The sequence below is a fragment of the Solanum stenotomum genome, chromosome 9, assembly GCF_019186545.1.
Source record: "Solanum stenotomum isolate F172 chromosome 9, ASM1918654v1, whole genome shotgun sequence".
Lineage (NCBI taxonomy): Eukaryota > Viridiplantae > Streptophyta > Magnoliopsida > Solanales > Solanaceae > Solanum > Solanum stenotomum.
Window position 1 is genome coordinate 18,752,410 of NC_064290.1, and position 19,677 is coordinate 18,772,086.

Below are 19,677 nucleotides of genomic sequence, written 5' to 3' on the forward strand. Positions count from 1 at the left end.
ATTAGGGAATTTAGGAACTCTATGGAGGAAATGGCTACATAGATGAAGACTATCATACCTTTTTGCCAAAAGCTTAACTTCAATGGAGGAATAGGAGACTTGACTTGAAACTCTAGGCTTCTTCTTCAACCTTCTCTAGAGAGAAATATTTGAGAGGATGACTTTTTCTTCTTTTGAGAATTTGAGAGAATGAATTGATTTGGAAGACTTTGGGGTTAACAATGTTTATACAGGGCTTCTAATAGAGGGCAAAAACGACATAGTATTGGGCTAGAATAATTAGGAAAAGACACAAAAACTCTTTTAAAAAGTAACTATCGACCCCGTTGAAGGTGGGGACCTACGATCCGTGGGTCCACCTACAGGCCATCCTGTTCGACCGTCGATGGGTTCAAAGACTATGATTTTCAGACCCCAACGACGGACCCATGTGCGGTTCATGGGTCCACCTACATGTCGTACATGCCTAGTCGTGGGTCTCATATTTGACCCTAAAATTTCACTAAGGTTGGGACTCACCTATGGGACCTAACTACGACTTGTTCATTGGACAACAGACCGTCCTGGTGAACCATTGGAAATATGGAAACTTTACACATTTTAGGAATCTGGACTATCCAACCATGAGCCAACCTACAGACCGTGTGTCAGTCCACGGTTTATGAGTGGCATCATCGGTACTAGAACAAGATCCTACAAAAACGGTAATTTTTACCCTTTTTTAATCCAAGGTGTTATAGTTATCATTCTAATATTTAGATGGACCCTTTTGAGATGTTGTATGACAGGCAATGTAGATCTCTGATTAAATGGTTTTATTTAGCTGAGATGGATTCATTAGATACAAACTTTATTAAAGATGTTATGGAGCAAATTCATATGATCCAGGGTAGGCTCTTGACAGTCCATAGTCGATAGAAGAGTTATGCGGATCAGAGAGTTCAAGCCCTAGTGTTCATAGAGGGTAATCATGATTGGCTCTGAGTGTCACCCATGAAGGGTGTGATGAGGTTCGGAAAGTAGGACATGCTTAGCTCTAGATTCATTGGACCCTTTGAGAATTTGAGTCCTATTGGAGAGGTGGCCTATAAGTTGGTCTTACCGCCTAGTTTGTCAGTTGTGCATCCTGTTTTTCATGTTTCCATGCTTTGAAAGTACATGTTGGATGAGTCTCATGTACTTTCCTTTGATTCCGTTTAGTTGGGTCAAGATTTTTCTTTTGAGAAGGACCCAAAAACAATTTTGGATAGGTATGTTCGGAAGCTTAGGACCAAAGAGATTGCTTCACTGAGGGTGCAATAGAAGCATCGTTCAGTCGGTGAGGCAACTTGGGAGACACGGTCTAATATGTGTTCCACATATCCTCAACTTTTTGAAGCTCCAAGTACTTTCTTTTACTTTATGTTCGAGGACGAACATGGATTTTACTGGTGGATAATGTAATGACTCGGTTAGTCATTTTTAGAAAATTCTTGAATTTACTAGTTTGCCCTCCTATGATTGACCCCAAGTCTTCTATGATTGAGTTTTGAAAAGTTGATTTTGAACTTTGACTTAAAATTGAGAATTTGGTAAGTTTTGAGTTTGAAAGGCTAAGTTGTTAAGAAAGTGGTTTTTGGTATCTTTTGGAGTTTTTGAGTGTCGGAATGGAATTCAGTTGATTCCATTAGTCTTGGTTGTGTTTTCGGGTGTTGTGGGCCTCGTTTTTGCAAAGGTCTTGTTGCTTAAGTGACCTCCTCTTAAGCGAAGGACCTTCTGCATTAGTAAAGGTCGTTCGCTTTTGTGATGCACGAGATTTTTGCGGGGTTCCCTTGCTTTGGCAATATCTGAGAGGGATTTTGACCTTCCATTTTTGAGCTTGAGGAACCTTTGGTGGCGATTTTGGGAAGGTTTTCTTGTTCTTAATCATTTGGGGTAAGCTTTTATAATCCTAAACCTTCATTTCCCATTGATTATTTATGGATTTAAACATCTAAACATGAGATTTTGATTGATGAATGATGAGTTTTTTCAAGAACTCAAGTTCTTAGCTAAAATTGAGATTTTGAACTGATTTTAAGTCCTTTCTGGAAATGATTTTCTCTAACGAGTTCCTAAAGCCGTGACAAATGTTTTCAAGTATTAAATTTCATATTGAAACCTTACTTTCGGAATTGGGTTTTGTTTTGATTGATTCACTTTTCAAGAGATTTGATGTGGGTATTTTTGTTTCCAGAAACTTATTGTGAATATTTGCTTGTGTATAGATTGTGTGGCTTAGAAAGTGATTCAGAAGGGGAAGACTCAACTCTTAGAGTGAATATTGATTGATTTAAGGCAAATGATCTCCTAAAACTTGTATTCTAATATTATTTGTGTACTTCTTACGGTTCTTGTGTGTTGAGAGTAATGTGGATGAGGTGAAGGGTTTAATTATCCACCTGATACATCTAATTGAATAAAAAGGATTTGAAATGAAAAAGGCTATGTGATGAATATGACGATGTGAATTTCCTTATTGTGACCCTTGTTGATTGATTGATGAAATGCTTGAAAGCGTGAATGTGGACTTGAATGGTATAAATTGTTGTCTCTTCCGTGTGACGTGATATTGCTTGTCAACATTGATTGTAAACACCGTGATGAGACATGTGATGATTTATGATGTTGAGGTCTTTACCGGCGAGTGTTGTGATGCCAAGGTCATTTTCGACAAGTGTTTATAAAGCCAATGTCTCTTGGAAACAGCCTCTCTACCTCCACGAGGTAGTGGCAAGGTCTGCGTACTATTTACCCTCCCCAGACCCCACCTAGTGGGATTTCACTGGGTTGTTGTTGTTGTTGTTGTTTATAAAGCCAATGGGAAATGGTTTCGGCTAGTGATTTGATATAAAGTCGATGGTAAATGGTTTTGACTAGTGATTTGATATAAAGTCTATGGTAAATGGTTCCATATAGTAAGATTGTGCTGACGCGAAATGTTTTCGACAAGAGATTGATTATTGTGATTTGATTCATTCGATACTTATGTTTGACTTGCTTGTTACCTGAGATTGATGTACTTGTTGTGTGTGACTGAACTACTTGACTTTGAGAATGACTTGATTCATTTGATTGTTGATTGTGAATCTTGAACTATGGATATTGGGCCTTATGATCTGTGCATTGCAGAATTGCTAGGTTGAGCTGATTTCTGTGCATGTTGTAGTTTGAGGAGGTTCAACTGAAGTGTAAGGGGTATTCGATTTCTAGTTAGACGGCTTGTTTATTAGGTTGATTGTTGGGTACTGTGTTGGTACTCACTCATTTCTTCTACACTTGTGTTGGTACTGAGCCTGTTTAGCATAATCGCTCTTCTTCTCTTTTTTTGAGGCTTGTGAAGGACTTGAGAGGCAGCTGTTTGTCATCTCGGTGGGACCTCTTCTCCTTTTTTCATGCTTTGTTCTACTTGAGAAGAAAAGACATTTAAGACTTGTATTTATCTTTCGAATTCTATATTTTTATTAATGGCTTGTACATTTTAATGGAATGTATAAGTTTTTCGACTTTGTGTTGTTCTTGATTTATTGTTTTTCGTATTTTATTTTATTTTATTGGATTAAGGCTAACTTGTCTTGGTGGGAATATACAAGTGTCATCACGTCCGTTTTTGGTTCGTAACATTCACTTGGTCTGGTGAGGCACCTGATGCTTATCACACCTCCTAGGTTTGGAGTGTGGCATTGTGTTATTAAAAAGGTTCAGATCCTAGTTTGGGGTTTTGATACTGTTACCACTTCTCATTCAATATTTTATTATCATATGGGTAGCGGTTAGATAGTGATTGTCCAATCATTGCATATTCTCCCTTTGACTAAATCACACTCTTTAAGTTTACATTTTGCATTACAGTTAATGAAGATAGAATTTTGTGCTTTCTTAAAAGAAAATTAAGCTTCCTAAAGGGGTGCTAGTTCAATATAAACAACTATATAAAAAAAATACATCTCCATTTGCTAATACAGTTTTAATTAATTTACGAATTAAAAGGGTGTTGATTGTACTTCAAAAATAAGATGGGTGAATAAAGAACATAATTAACTCCATATCTAAATATTTGGTGTATAATAGACACATATTATATATTTATTAGTTTGAGAGTAAAACAGTTTGTGTTCGATAACTACAAGTGAAATTATAGGAAAAGAACATTAAATGTTATTTGCATGTCATAATAATAGTAAGACTCGAAGTTTGGACTCTTAAAAATAATTTAAGTGAAGTCAGTCAACTTTCTTCTACATTCGTTATAACACAAATTGTCTTAGATACGTCTAAAAATTTTAAAGTGTTATAATTTGATTATTATTTTTCAGTTACTTTCGCTATTTGATTCATATAATATGTATTTTCTATGGTTAAACAAGAAGACTTCACTAGTTTTGTAATCAAACTTTAGATTCTACATCTTATTTCTTATGTCAAGATATGCATAATTTTTTAAATTTTTAATTGTGTCTAATTAATTTAAATTTTATTAAAAAAATAGTTATATAATAAAAATTTACTTGTTTACTCTATTTAGTTTCTTATTAAATGCAATAAGATAGTAATATCTATGAATTGTTGAATAGATTTACATATTTTCTGAACATACACTAGAGGCTCAAAGATTAGATAATATTTAGGCCAATTCCAACATAAATTTTGGTGGAACTTTTTATGATTTTTTCCTCTGTAATATCTAAAGAATATAAAACGATCTCAAGGAAAAACAGACAAATTAAAAGAAACTTCTAAATCGTTTTCATAATAAAAGCATTTATTACATATGAAATTTAGGTCCTCAATTGGACTGCAAGAACTAAAAACTTAAACATGATAACTCTTACTCCATTCTCAGAATGGTACACATATATCAAAGAACTAAATAGTTTTAGGCAAGCTTTTAGCAAGAATCTATGGTATGAATGAGTTCCCTTTTTTGGGGACAAACTTTCGCATCCACACATGCTTCCCATGGATATTAAATTTAGCTTTGGAATCATCTTTGAGAATAAACTCAATAATTTCAGGCATAACAAACACGATTCGAGCATAAAGAGCCTGTTCATGAGACTTCACCTCCTGCATTAGAATGTAGTCAATGCAGTCTCCAAAATATGGTTTAAAGAATTCCCTGATTTCCCATTCAGCAACAGGGTAGCCTTTGGAGAAAGTAACAAACATGGTCCGTTCTTCATCTGGTACATTGTGTCCCTTCATCCTTATATAAGACATGTCACATCCATTTCCTAACTGAGAAAATCTTTCAATTAAAGATGAATCACCGGGAGGCGGCACCATTGACATATTTCTTTCCATCAAGGTTTGTTCAAAACTTATTTTCAAAGCTTTTTCCATAATATCTAACAATGCATTGAAACAAACCTCATTTACAATCTTTCTTATCCCACTTGTTGCACTGTCCCTATTTTGATGGAAAAATAGGAGAGATAATCCCTTTTTAGTGAGATTTTGAGTTAGAAAAATATCACTTGCATAAGTTGAAGACAGAAATCGATTGTTCTCAATGCATTTGAGACATGTTGCACCTTCATCAGCAAGTTGATTAATTAAAAAATGAGGTAAGGATAATATCTTGTTGATAACATCCTTGCAACGACATGTTCTCTCCAACCAAATCCACAATGCCAATGTTTGCATTGATTCAAAAGGATCACGTAGGAGGTCAATAACTAAGACATAATAAAGTGTTCTGTCAATCTTATGAAAAAGTTTGAATTCCTCCTTAGTGATTTGAAAAGTTGTATCAGCCATACCAACTCACATTTTTAGTGAAAAAACCTGATAATATCACAAATTTAATTAGAAAATATTGAGATGAAAAATACATCCCTAATTATACTCGACGTATAATTATACAATTGAAAACAAAAGAAGGTAAATCGACTAACAAGATTATAGTATGAATAAGACAATTGTGATCCGATTAAAGATTCAACTCTTGTGTTGTAAGGTAACGAACAAAAATCTTGCGATAAAATCAAGGAAGAATGAAAATAAACTAAGGGCAAAATTTATACGAGGATTAAAAAGGATCATTCTTGGAACCTATAACTCAATCAAAGAGGGGATTCCAAGAACATGTCGAGGATTGCACATTTTCACCTATTTAGAGATTTAACCAGATCTAAAATCAAGTAAAGTTTAGGCTACATAAAAGGATAAAAGAACAAACCAAATGGTAACGTCAAGAGAAGATTGATCTCAAGAACTCAACTTGATATATAACTTGACAACCCAATCCAACCTATTTATAGATGAAAAATATTTACTGGGCAACGGTCTAATGAAGTTGGTATTATTTCTATTCAACCAAAATAAAGGGAAGTAATTACAATTTTGAAAGCATTTACAAAAAAGTCTTGAGCAATAATTACAACTTTGGAAGTATTTACAGGAAAAGTCTAGAGTAGTAACTACAACATTGAAATCATTTATGAAAAAAACTCTTGTATGACAAATTGTAATTAATGCACCTTTATAGAAATCATATTGAGAGAACTTCACACATGTCCTGTACAAGAAATGGTGAGAACATAAAATATCAAGACTACCTAGACTTGCTTACGTAATCTCAAAATGCAAAAAGACGTAACACTTTCTCTTCTACTTATGAACGAACTTTGTTTGGTTAACATAGAGAGAAATCATTATAATGAATACAAGTATTTAGAACAACTTGATATATTAGTAAATAACTTGATATGATGAATATACTTCACATTCTACGATAGTCACCTTAATGAATCATGTATTTTTTTTTAAAAAAATGGTTAGATAAAATGAATTTTGTCAACTCTAGTATAAATTGAGGTAGAACCACTATGGTCGAGTATTCAAAATCATAGTTCAAAAGAGACTACTTCTAATTATTTTAATAAAACGGATCATCCATTGTATCACAAACTTCTAGAATTATGTTCTATGATTACTCATACATGTCGAAAGACAACAAACATGCAATATATTTTTGTGATTTATCAAAAATTCAACATATTTTATGAATCATGACATATTTGCTCTTAGGAAATACATTATTTGTTGTGAAATTACTATGTGCGCAAATGTTAAAACTGTTTGTCCTTGACATAATTTGTTCAGTGGTGAAATTCAAAGCTTGTGTATTTACTACTCTTTCAAAATGGGAAAGACAGTAGTTCAACACGTCTGTATTATTCCTTAGATAATTATTAATGTTCCTCCATAGAAGAAGTTATCAACTTTAGTTATGTTATTACTTAACTCATCTAATAGAAAGTATGTCATTTAGTTCATATGGTTCAACCCTCAAGTTTATATCCTTGATTAAAAAAACCTTATAATTAGGTTTTGTAAGATATTTCATTATCCAAATTTTAATATACGACGTGGTTTTCTTGCAATGATGGTAACACCTCGCAAAATTCTGCGCTTAAGATCTGAATCATTCATGGTAAGTATATCATCTTGGGTCGGGTGATGTCTCAATAGATCATGTGTTTTAAGGTACATTTTCAAGTGTATGAAATGTATCATATGTGGTTTAGGATCATAGCAGGACTGTAGCACTAAGTCAAGTTTATATTTATGTCGGCTAAAATTTTGCATGTGTTCATGCATGGGTTAATTTCAAACAATCATATCTCCCATATTAAGAGTTAGAGTTAGTGGTCCATGACCTATCAAATTAAAGGTCTATGATTCTTATTTTTAACTCTCCTAAATTTGCATCAATTGGAGTTCGGAATAGAAAGTTATGGTTGTTTTGGTGATGACACCTGTCAATTTGGCAAATCAACAAGTAGTTCAGCATATCGCCAAATTGGCCCCATAACCTTCAAAAACTTTCATTTTAGCAATCTGAAGCCCCCTTTTGATGATCTGCTGAATATTTTAGCGGTGAGACCTCTAGATCACCGATTTAGGTGATAAAGCTCATTAAAAAGTCATTTTAATTGATTTTTCAAGTCTTCTTATGTCCCAAGATGGGTATTCTTGACCTTTTACCCTCAATTAACTACACTAAGTCTATCTTATAACCTAATAACCTCCCCCATTCACGCCCAACGCTCAAAAAATTAAATTCAATATCTTCTAAGTTCTCTGAAGCAAGAAACTGGGGTTCTTCACCTTCAACCTTCAGTTCAGGAATTTCAACAACTGTGTTCATTCCAGGTATGTGGGATTTCATCAATGGGTGTCCTTTCACCCATTAAATACCAAACTAAAATCAGTTCTTAAGTATCTCACTACTATGAATATCTCAGATTTTATGAAAACATGAATGTCCTTTTATTTCAGTTTATTCTCATGAATACATGTTTTTACACATGGTTTAGTGTATTTACTAGAAATATGTTTTATAAACCCTGCTAATATTGATTTTTCATGTTTCTCTATATTATGTTATTTGAATTTCATGTTTTCTTCAAAATACATAAATTGTTATGTTTAACTTTATACTCAGTTTATCAGTCCTGCATATTTTAAGATGGTTTTAGATATAATATCTTTCATTCAATCTCAGAGTTTGTTGGTTTCAATGTTATTAGTTAAGAAGACCATCAGGGTGATTTTCGATGAAGTATACTTTTAATAGTATTTTTAGATAGTATATGTATATTGTTAGACTTAGTATTTTTATGATTCAAGATTTAGAATTTAGGTCCAAGCTTCTATAATCCTTTTAAAATATCAGTCCTGATACATTTTTATGCATTTTATTCTAGCCATATCATATATTATGTATACTCATAAGTCTCACGCTTCAAAATACATGACTTTTATATATGTGTACTATTATCATAATTAAGAGTGTCAACTCATAATAGTAAGATACATGACAAATATGTGATGAGTTGAGGATTTCGACTCATTTAGAGCTAAATATTCAGAGTTTTAGTATCTTTAAAGCCTATTTTATGGTCTAAACTGATGTTAAACTGCTAATTTGCAGCAATGAAGGCAAAAGAGCAAGGCAAGTAAATTACAGGGCAAAAAGGAGAGAAAAAGCTAAAAAAAAACTAAAGAAAAGCAAGGCTGATGCTCGCCAAAGCCACCCGGCGAGTTGCCGAGTGGCTCTTCAGCTCACCAAAAGTCACAGCAGGCCAGCCCTTGGACAAAGCCAACTCAACGAGCAGATTGATGTTTTGCCAAAACGTCGAATGGATTAGCGATGGAGGTTTTGATCTCCTAAATCACAGAAGGGATGTAGTGAAAAGCTAAGACAAGAAGGCGATGGAAAGGATCACTCGGCGCATCACCAACCTGGTCGGCGAAGCGCGACTTATTTCGCCAAGTGGATCTGAAGTTGAAAATCTGAGAACGTATAAATGCAATTTTCGAAAGAGGAAAAATAAGTTCTGGAGTTCTGTAGTTTTTGAGAGTTCCCACATTGTCCAGTTCTGGATTCTTGATCCCTAACATTGTTCTTTAACTTTTTGAGTATAGAATTAGGTTTTATTTGATTTGAAATTAAATCTAAGCATTTTGAAGACTTGTGGATTGTTACCCAAGTTGACGGAAAACATAGTTGGTAACTATTTGTTGCTCTTTATTATGTGGGGCTAAAATCCCCATTCCTGGGGGTGTGATTATGTGATTGAATGCTTCAATTAGATTATGAGTGTTAGTATATACTGATTTGATTGTTGATTTGAAGTGGGTTCAATTGATAGTTGAGTTTTAATTGATGAATTGTAGTTGAAAACACAATTCTAGCCAAGAATTCTAATCTTGCTTGAGAAAGAAGTCTTAGAGTTAAAACTATAGATTGATGATTATAGTGATTGGGTTATTGTAGACTTAGCTTGAGAAAGTGGGTCTTAATACAATCCTACTAATCTAGCTTGAAAAAGTAGATTGTTTGAGGTATTGGGATGTTTATATGTGTTATGCTTGTATAGCTTGATTCATGATAGTTGATTGAGAAATAACTATTACACCTAAAGCCTAGCCTACCCACTTAGATTCAATGGTGTCTAGTAAATAATAATCACCCATTATGCGAAATTGGCATTCAATTGATCATACTCCCAAGGACCCATCTCTATTTGTTTATTTCCGATTGTTCGTAGTTGTTAATTGTTCACTCAAATCCCTCCATTTGACATTAATTGTCAACCCCTTACCGTTTACTTTTTGGTTTCGAAAATGTCCACCTACAAACGATTAGAACAACATTTCACTTCATAATTGAACTTTTTACTGTATTACTTCATGTGGGATCGAAAATGTCTACACCTACTTGATTGGGACCGCCTACACTTAGAATCGGATGAAGTGTAGTTGAGCGTTATTAATTTACCATCAATGCTTTTGAACATTTTTCCCAAAATAAATTTCCCAATTAATATGGTATTCAGAATTTCATCAATGATCATGGATACATGTGTTTTTTTATAAAAGAAAGGTCCACAAGTAATATGGCAGTTAGGTATGACATCTATGATTATAAATAAAATTTGCAGGAGCTATCAGTTATGTTGAGTAGGGATGAGTACTTAGCACCGAATTGAACTAAGGTCAATATACCTAAGTCCTATAACTATGTGTCACTGTAGGTCTATGTAGCCTCTAGCGGACATATGCTTTCAGTTTACTAGTTCCACATCATATTAGATCAGATCAGTCTCTACACATTGACAAGCTATATTGAACTCTTTTTTATGGGAATTATACATCAAACTCTACGTTTATCTCACATGATTATATGTCAATTAATAGTATCTCCCATACTCTAGTCTTTCAGATACTGCGTGATCATATATTTACTAATTTCAGTTGTACCACTTATCAATTGCATGCCAATTTGCTTGGTCATTGTATAATTTCATGTTATTCAGCTTAGTAAAGTTTTTTCATGTTTAGTTATTAGTTTTATCATGCATTTCTCATATACTCAGTTCATGTAAAGTACTAGCCGCAAACTTTTTGTGTTATGTTATTTTATAATATAGATTTAGACGTTCAGTATCCAGCTCGTAGTTAGTACGATTTTTTGTCAGCATAGAAGAAGTGTTGGTAAGTCCTCATCATTCGAGGATAACCTTTATTTTATGTCCTTTGATTTGTCTTCTAATTTTCTGACAGCTAGAGTTTGTCGGGGATTTGTCCCAGCAACTCATCATAGTAGAGGCTTTCAGACATACAAACAATTGGTAGTTCCCAACTTTATGTTATGTTCAGATGAACTCCCTTTTTGAGTATTATGTTTAGTAATTCAGACATTATATATTTTTCAATATATGATTTCCTGCCTGGAGGGATATGGAAACATTGAATTCGCCAATTTGTGAACTTTTCTTTGATTCTTGACACATGTCATGCTGGATTTGAAGAAATAGAAATGAAAGTCTAATTCCACTAGAGAAAGTTGAATATGAATTAAATCAAAGAGAAATTTTTGACTAAAAAAAACTCAGCTTTCACATTATTTATTTTTTTTAGTTTTCATTTATATAAATCTTAGTGCCATACCATACCATGGGTTAGCTTGGGATCACTTCTGACTCTAAGCATTGTGTTACGAATAGGGTAGTCTCAGATTGTGATAACGATGCAGGTACAAGTTACAACTGAGGTAAGAGCAGATACATGCTTTCCATGCAACATGCATCGAAACTTCAAAACATGTCGTATATTATCCATTTTTCCTCAAACAAGTGTTCGGGTTAATACACGTAAAAATAATAATTCTTTCTTAATCCAATTTAGAAAAAATCTTAAAACCCCTCCAAGCTATTTATGTTCAATATTTTTGTAACTATTAGGAAAGACTCCTTTTGGGATGAATACTTCCACCTAGATGGTGAAATATGAATGGGTTTCATAAGTGAGGTTACTCTCAACTTAAAATATGTGTTTGTTTATTTCACAAACTATGTTCTTGTTGGCATCTAACCTACTTCTTGGTAATTTTTACCTTATCAGAAAGAATTTTTGACATTTCATGACACCTATGCCATGCCAAATCATTTTGACAGATTTGTTAAGATAATAAAATAATGCTATACATTCAACATGCATGCCCAGAGACAATTTAGGAAAGTCATACATTACAAGGATGGTAAGAAACAATTGGTGATTTTCTATTATGGTGGGTAAACATTTTCGTTTTAACTGTCTATAAATTTATTTTCCAATATCCTTAAAAATTAATATAAGAAGATCTATGGTAAGTGGTAAATCTTACGTTTACATGTGGCATAAGAGCTTGGATATTTGAACAGTCAATCCTATCAAAAGATTAGTTATTATATATTATATGTTGGTACCATAGTTATGATTTCTACCTTTGCATGCTGATGAAGAGAATGAAAATCTTTAGATTTTTCCTTATCCTAGTGACTTGGGGCTAAAACCTAAATTCATATGTGCATGTTGGAAAAATATTTAAAAGAACTTGAACTTAGTAGCAAGAAAGCCTACTATTATTGTTATTTGGGATAAGGCACAATTACCCCCTAGACTATGATCAAAATCTCAGAGACACACCTTAACTAAACTAAGGTCCTATTACCTCCTGAACTCATTTTTTGGTAATTTTGTACACCTTTTGGCCTACGCGGCACACCCCGTGACTCCAAATAGTTGAGGTGCATGGGAGATATTTGGATGCCACGCAAGCCAAAAAGGTGTACAAAATTACAAAAAAAATGGGTTCAGATGGGTAATAGGACCTTAGTTTAGTTAAAGCGTGTCTCTGAGATTGTGGTCATAGTCTAGTGGTACTTGTACTTTATCACTTGTTATTTTCTAAAAGGAAGTCTATGAATTTGTCAAAATACTTTCAAGATTATTTTGAGTTGTCCTTGTACATCCACCAAGCCAAACACATCTAGTTGTTGTTGGGTGACTTATGTCTATATTTGTATATTGTATACCATTTTTATGAGTGACAAATAATTTATGAGACTCAAGTTCACTCATAGCGCATATTAGTGTAAATGGTATCACATGTGAACCAGGCTCATGCATCACATTATTTATGTTAAGTAAGGATGTAGCGAATCTTTATACAATTAAGTAGGAAATAATATTATGAGGAGACCTTCTCTTAAGGAAATGTTACTCTATTGAGATATATTTCCTTACCAAATAATTCTAAGTTGTTGATAAATGATTGAATTATTCTGCTCATTCTCTATTTATATAAAAATATTACGACTATCATAATTTAAATCGTTATTGCACCCATTATAATGGATTTCTCTAACTAAAAATAGTCATCAAATAAAGGAGCAGTTAGTTGAATCAAATGATGAAAGTGAAAAACTAGATCAAATAAGTTTTCTGTCTATTTTGAGTTTGTAAGTTGAGATTCAAGTTGTTACTTACTTTACTAGTCTTATTTCTAATTGCGTACTAGTAGTGGTGTAGGTAAGACTTGTATGTTTAATAGATTAGAGTTTATAGTCTTTGAAGAGATATATTTAAGTAAAGTATTTAGTTGAGGTACAGTGAGTTAGTCCCCTAGATTAATCAATTGTAATCTGAAATTGTTCTTTGAAGTCTGGTGAACATTTGTTGAAAATACTACTCAGAGTAGGTTGTGATTTTTACTTCCTTGAGTCAGGATGTTTTTCACAATAAATACTCTTATATCCTTATTATTATTGTTGTTGTTACGTTTCTCTTACTTGAGGAACCAAAATCCTTAAGTTAGTAATACTCTTCAGCTATATCAAGAGTATTAGATTGGTTTAATGGTGTTTGTTTCTTTGTCAATTACATATAAAAATAGAAATCATGTTTAAATCTATAAAGGTGTTTGGTTCAACTTTATGTTTGGACCATTATGATCACAGTTATATGATAAAGCAATCTGTTGAAACAATTGGTCATTAAAGTTTTGTAACATAAGTGAAAGTAAAGAAGGGGGTGAATTAAAATTCCTTCAGTCGATTTCCTGTGATAGCCAGTCGACTCACCTGCAAGTTAGTACAGAGATAAACAGTAATAATAATTTGCAATAAGTAAATGACACAGAGAGTTTAATACTGGTTTGGATCATCAATGTGGTGCCTAGTCCAGTCCCCTTGGGTTTCAAAGGTTTCCTTAAGAGCTTTGAAGTGAGCTTGGTGGTACAACTTTTCTTGTGACTTGATCCTGTCTGATATGCAAATCAGATTTCTATCTTGACACTGCCTCTACTTGTAAACCTACACTCAAATTCTTTCTTTTTCTTTTATTTTCAATTGTATCACTCACGTGTATACAAAGCTTTATGAAAGATAAAAGAAAGTTGTTTGATAAGCTCAACTGAAGTTGCACACTTCATACTATAGTCTAGGGTAGATTATATAGTCATCGACTCATGCTCTTGTAAGGAAAATCCCAAGGGATTTATCTCAATCAAGGATGATTAAGAGATTCCTTGATTGAGGCGATTTTGCTGATCCATGTCCATATTAGATATGTGCATGGTAAATCGCTTTCTCTACTCTTCTTGGCTGGCTAGCTCAATTCTTTCCTTGTATGATCAGTAGACTTCTAATCCTTGGCTTGACTCACGATTCTTCCCTTTCTTGATAACTTGATTCTGTTTGAGGATTTGATTTGATAATCTGCTTGATTTCTTCTTGTCAATCAAGGTGTGCCTTGATTGAGTTGGTTGTTGGATTTAGGCTATCTCTAAGGATATTCTAATTCCTTAGATTGAGGTTTTCCTTTCTATCTATTTTTGTGATGATCAATCAATTACATCTTTCCATCTTGAGGTCTTCTGCACAGATCATTTCCTTTTTGATTTCGTGGCCTGCGAGAATTGGGATCAATATGTTAAATGTCTATTTTCAAAATCAACTAACTCTAAGGAGTTGACAATCTCCCCCTTTTTGATATTGACAACTTGATCACAATTTAATAAGCAGTATGTAGAGTCAAGTATACTTCCCTGATAGAGACTATATGTGAACTCTGTAGCTCCCCCTGTTTCTGAGGCGCCAATGTACATTGTAGCTCCCCCTATCTTAGAGAATAATATGGAAGACAAGCTTTCTCCCCCTTTATCACAATAAAAAAGAACATAGAAACGCACACTAGATATAAATGAGCAAAAGAAAACATAAGATATTAGAGGTCAGAGAGACCTATATCAATAGTCTAAGAGAGAGGGGGGGACAGACCCCATTGAAAGTTAAGCCAAAAAAATAGTTAAAAGACAATAAGTCTGAAACGCATGAATCAACGATCACCCAAAAAGTACTTGAAGGTGTTGATTACTTTTCCACAAAATGTGTTGTAAGAGCGTTCCACATTGCGAGAGAGACTGGAGTATGAAGTCTGGACGATAACTGGAAGATCATTATTAGACAAGCTGACTCCATTCTTAAGAGAGTCAACTTGTTTAATTAATCGGTTGACAGTGGAGATTGCTTCCTATTTGATTCCTGTCATAGCAATACACAGTTTACCTACATCAGTACTTGTGTCTTTCTATAGACGAAAGACTTTTTCCACAACATCGTGGAGAGTCTCCAAGCCACGTTCTACTACTAAAAGTCGAGTTTTGACTTCATCATTGTCCTGCAACAGAATAGCGGCAGAATCTGCAGAAATTTTTTAAGGCTTGGGAGTCTCAGTCTGTGCCTTAACCGAGTCCTTTTTGACCCACTTGTCACCAACCTGCACATACCCCATACTAGAAAAAGTGCGAGAATCATAAGTAGCATTTATAACAATGGGAGTAAACATAAAGAGATCCACAAGGCGATCCACCAAAATCCACGAAATGAGTAGACCATACGGCAAACTTGCAGAGGCATTCGTATCTTCAGCACTTTCCCACATGTATTCCTTGAACCATTCCGCCCAATTTATGCGGTATTTCCTAAGCAAACAGTAGAGAACAAACACGTCTCGAGTAGAGATATTACTCAAAGAGCCTTTCCTGGGAATAAGAGTTGTGCCCACAATATGCTCTAGTATATGATTTTCAAAACAAAGAGACAATGCCCCAAAGTGAGAGATATCAGAGTCCGGTTCAGCCACGACTCTCTTCGCACCTTCTAGAGAGACCTCAAAGCCATCATGCCAAGTTTCGTTCATATACGGAATCACCCCAGAGAACTTAGTACCAAAAATATCTTTGAAAAGTAGGTCATTTATAATAATGCGATTTCCCAAGACTAAAGTCTCTAACTCACCACTGTCAGGAGATATGTGAAGATTCGCATAGAAGATTCGAACAGCCTCTTCGAAAAGTTCAAGACCACACAAGGTGAAAAACAGGGATAATTTCTGAACTTTGAGATATGAGCTTACCGGGCAGAGAGAGTCCTTTAGCTGACTAAGCTTGACAACACGGCCAAGAACAATGGGACGAGATTTGAAGATGTCATACCTGTGCTTCTGTGCGATACCCCAGAATCGTTGCATGTTTGCTTGCGAGAGAGATCCCGTCACCAGAGGACGAGGCTTCTTTGAAGCTTTCTGTTTTGATGTAGATGCTCGCTTCTTTGAGGAGACAGACGGAGAAGCCATAGATCATGTGGAGGAATCAGAGGAAAGAGACAAGATGTCCACTTCGAAAGAGCTCGAAGGGGCGGAGGGTTTTTGAGAGGTCATGGAGCAAGTTCTAGTCATGGTAGGGTAAAGAGAGAAGAGAAAAGAGGGATGAATAAATAGAACAGAGAAGGGGAAGGAGAAAAATCTAAGAGAAGGAAGACAGGGGACAAAAAGGAAAGGATTTGACAGGAGATATAAAGAAGTGGAAAAGATGGTACCAGATCATAATTACAAAACATCAAAAACAAGGAAAGACATTAAATGCATAAGGAAAATAAATAATTAAGGTAAAACATGGAAAAAGCAAAACACATTTAAAAAGGAAAAAAAATAATTAATGCATATAATACCAAGGCGATTTATGAGAAAACATAATATTTCTTCAAGAAGCGGTTTAGTAAAGATATCAAATAATTGATTTTCAGAATCTACAAATTCTAAAGAAAAATCGCCATTTTCAACATGCACGAATAAAATGATGCTTGATGTCAATATGTTTAGCCCTGGAATGATGCACAATATATTTAGAAAGGCTAATAGCACTAGTATTATCACAAAAAATTGGAGCAGCTTCATAAGAGAGATCATAATCAAGTAATTGATGCATCATCTATAAGATTTGAGTACCATAGCTTCCAACGGCTAAATATTTAGATTCCGTGGTGGATAGAGCAACCGAGGCTTATTTCTTATTGTGCCATGAGACTAGAGATTGTCCCAAAATTGGCACGTTCCGCTAGTACTTTTTCGGTCATTTTTGTCACCTGCAAAGTCAGCATCGCCAATTAAATCAAAATAAGATGAGTGAGGGTACCATAGTCCTAATTCGGTAGTGCCAATCAAGTAGCGAATAATTCATTTTACTACAGTAAGATGAGATTCCTTTGGGGCAGCTTGAAATCTTGCGCACTTACATACGCTATACATGATGTATGGTCGACTAGCGGTGAGATATAGTAGTGAGCCAACCATTTCTCTATACATTTTTTCATCCACATCTTTTCCAGGTGCATCTGTTTCGAGGCACGTGAAAGGACTCATGGGGGTACCAAATGCTTTTGCTTTTTCGAGGCCAAACTTCTTTACTAGCTCCTTGGTGTACTTGGTTTGACTAATGAAAGTTCCATTAGTTGACCGCTTAGACTCATTTCGAATTCACCTTTCATCAAATTTGCAAAATTCTCACACAAAGAAGGGTTAGAACTTCCAAAAATAATATCATCAACATAAATTTGAACTATAAGAATGTACAAGCCAGATCTTTTAATAAAGAGAGTTGTATCAATTTTCCCCCTTTGGAAATTATTTTGAAGTAAAAAAGAGCTTAATCTTTCATACCAAGCATTTGGAGCTTGTTTGAGTCCATAAAGAACTTTGGATAATTTATAAACAACATCAGGACAAGAAGGATTTTCAAAATTGGGGGGTTGTTTGACAAAGGCTTCTTCTTTTATAAAACCGTTTAAGAAAGCACTTTTTGCATCCATTTGAAAATGTTTGAAGCGTTTGAAGGATGCAAACGCGAGAAGAATTCGAATAGATTCTAACCTTGTGAGCAAAAGTTTCATAGTAATCAATACCTTATTGTTGTGAATAGCCTTGAGCGACTAGCCTTGCTTTGTTTTGAGTAACTTCGCCATGTTCGTCTAGTTTGTTTCAAAATACCCACTTGGTTCCGATAACTGAGCAATTCTTTGGTCTTTTTATGAGAGTCCATACTTGATTTCTTTCGAATTGATCAAGTTCTTCTTTCATCGCTTGTACCCATGACTCGTCTTCCATAGCTTCATTTATTCGCTTGGGTTCCATTTGAGATATTAGGGCAACATAAGCTTGTTTTCTGAGGGAAGATCACGTCTGAAGTTTTATCATCAAGTTTCTCGAGAATAAAATTTTCGTGATAGCTAGCATTGTGTCTCCATTCTCTTGGAATATTTGTTTTGAGGATACAAAAGATTCTGAATTTGTCTTTCCAGTGAGAGTAATGTTGTCCATTGAAGTATGGTGGTCGATGTGAAGAGTGTTCATCTTGAAGTAAAGCTCCGGGGATCTTATAGTGTGCCATTTTAGATTTTTGCTCACGTGTGGTTAAACACTGAATTAGTGAGACTTGCTCTGATACCAATTGAAAGTGCACCGGGGGTGAATTAAAATTCCTTCAGTCAAATTCCTGTGATAGCCAGTCGACTCACCTGCAAGTTAGTATAGAGATAAATAGTAATAATAATTTGTAAAAAGTAAATGACACAGAGAGTTTTATACTGGTTCGGATAACCAATGTGGTGCCTAGTCTAGTCCCCTTGGGTTTCAAGGGTTTCCTTAAGAGCTTTGAAGTGAGCTTGGTGGTACAACTTTTCTTATGACTTGATCCTGTCTGATATGCAAATCAAATTTCTATATTGACACTGCCTCTACTTGTAAACCTACACTCAAATTCTTTATTTTTCTTTTCTTTTCAATTGTATCACTCACGTGTTTACAAAGCTCTATGAAAGATAACTGATAAGCTCAAGTGAAGTTGCGCACTTCACACTAAAGTCTGGGCTAGATTATATAGTCATCGACCCGTGCTCTTGTAAGGAAAAACGTAAGGGATTTATCTCAATCAAGGATTATTAAGAGATTCTTTGATTGAGGCGATTTTGCTGATCCATGTCCATATTAGATATGTGCATGGTAAATCATTTTCTCTACTCTTCTTGGCTGGCTGGCTCAATTCTTTCCTTGTATGAACAACAGACTTCTAATCCTTGGCTTGACTCACGATTCTTCCCTTTTTTGATAACTTAATTCTGTTTGAGGATTTGATTTGATAATATGCTTGATTTCATCTTGTCAATCAAGGTGTGCCTTGATTGAGTTGGTTGCTGGATTTAGGCCATCTGTAAGAATATTCTAATTCCTTAGATTAGGGTTTTCCTTTCTATCAGTTTTTGTGATGATCAATCAATTATATCTTTCCATCTTGAGGTCTTCTGCACAGATGATTTCCTTTTTTATTTCATGGCCTACGAGAATTGGGATCAATGTGTTAAATGTCTGTTTTCAAAACCAACTAACTCTAAGGTGTTAACATTAATTGTGAATATTATATAATTATTGCACTAATGTATGCATTTAAGGTTATATAATTTGTTTGTTATAATAATGAACAAACAGGACAAT

At 34.4% G+C, this 19,677-nt stretch overlaps 1 protein-coding gene across 1 annotated transcript; it reads right to left on the reverse strand.

The window, feature by feature from the left end:
• Nucleotides 1-4,917: 4,917 nt before the first annotated feature.
• Nucleotides 4,918-5,778, reverse strand: LOC125877331 (uncharacterized). Its single transcript, XM_049558659.1, has one exon. The coding sequence runs from the start codon at nucleotides 5,776-5,778 to the stop codon at nucleotides 4,918-4,920; it is 861 nt and encodes a 286-aa protein (XP_049414616.1).
• Between the last annotated feature and the right edge of the window lie 13,899 nt (nucleotides 5,779-19,677).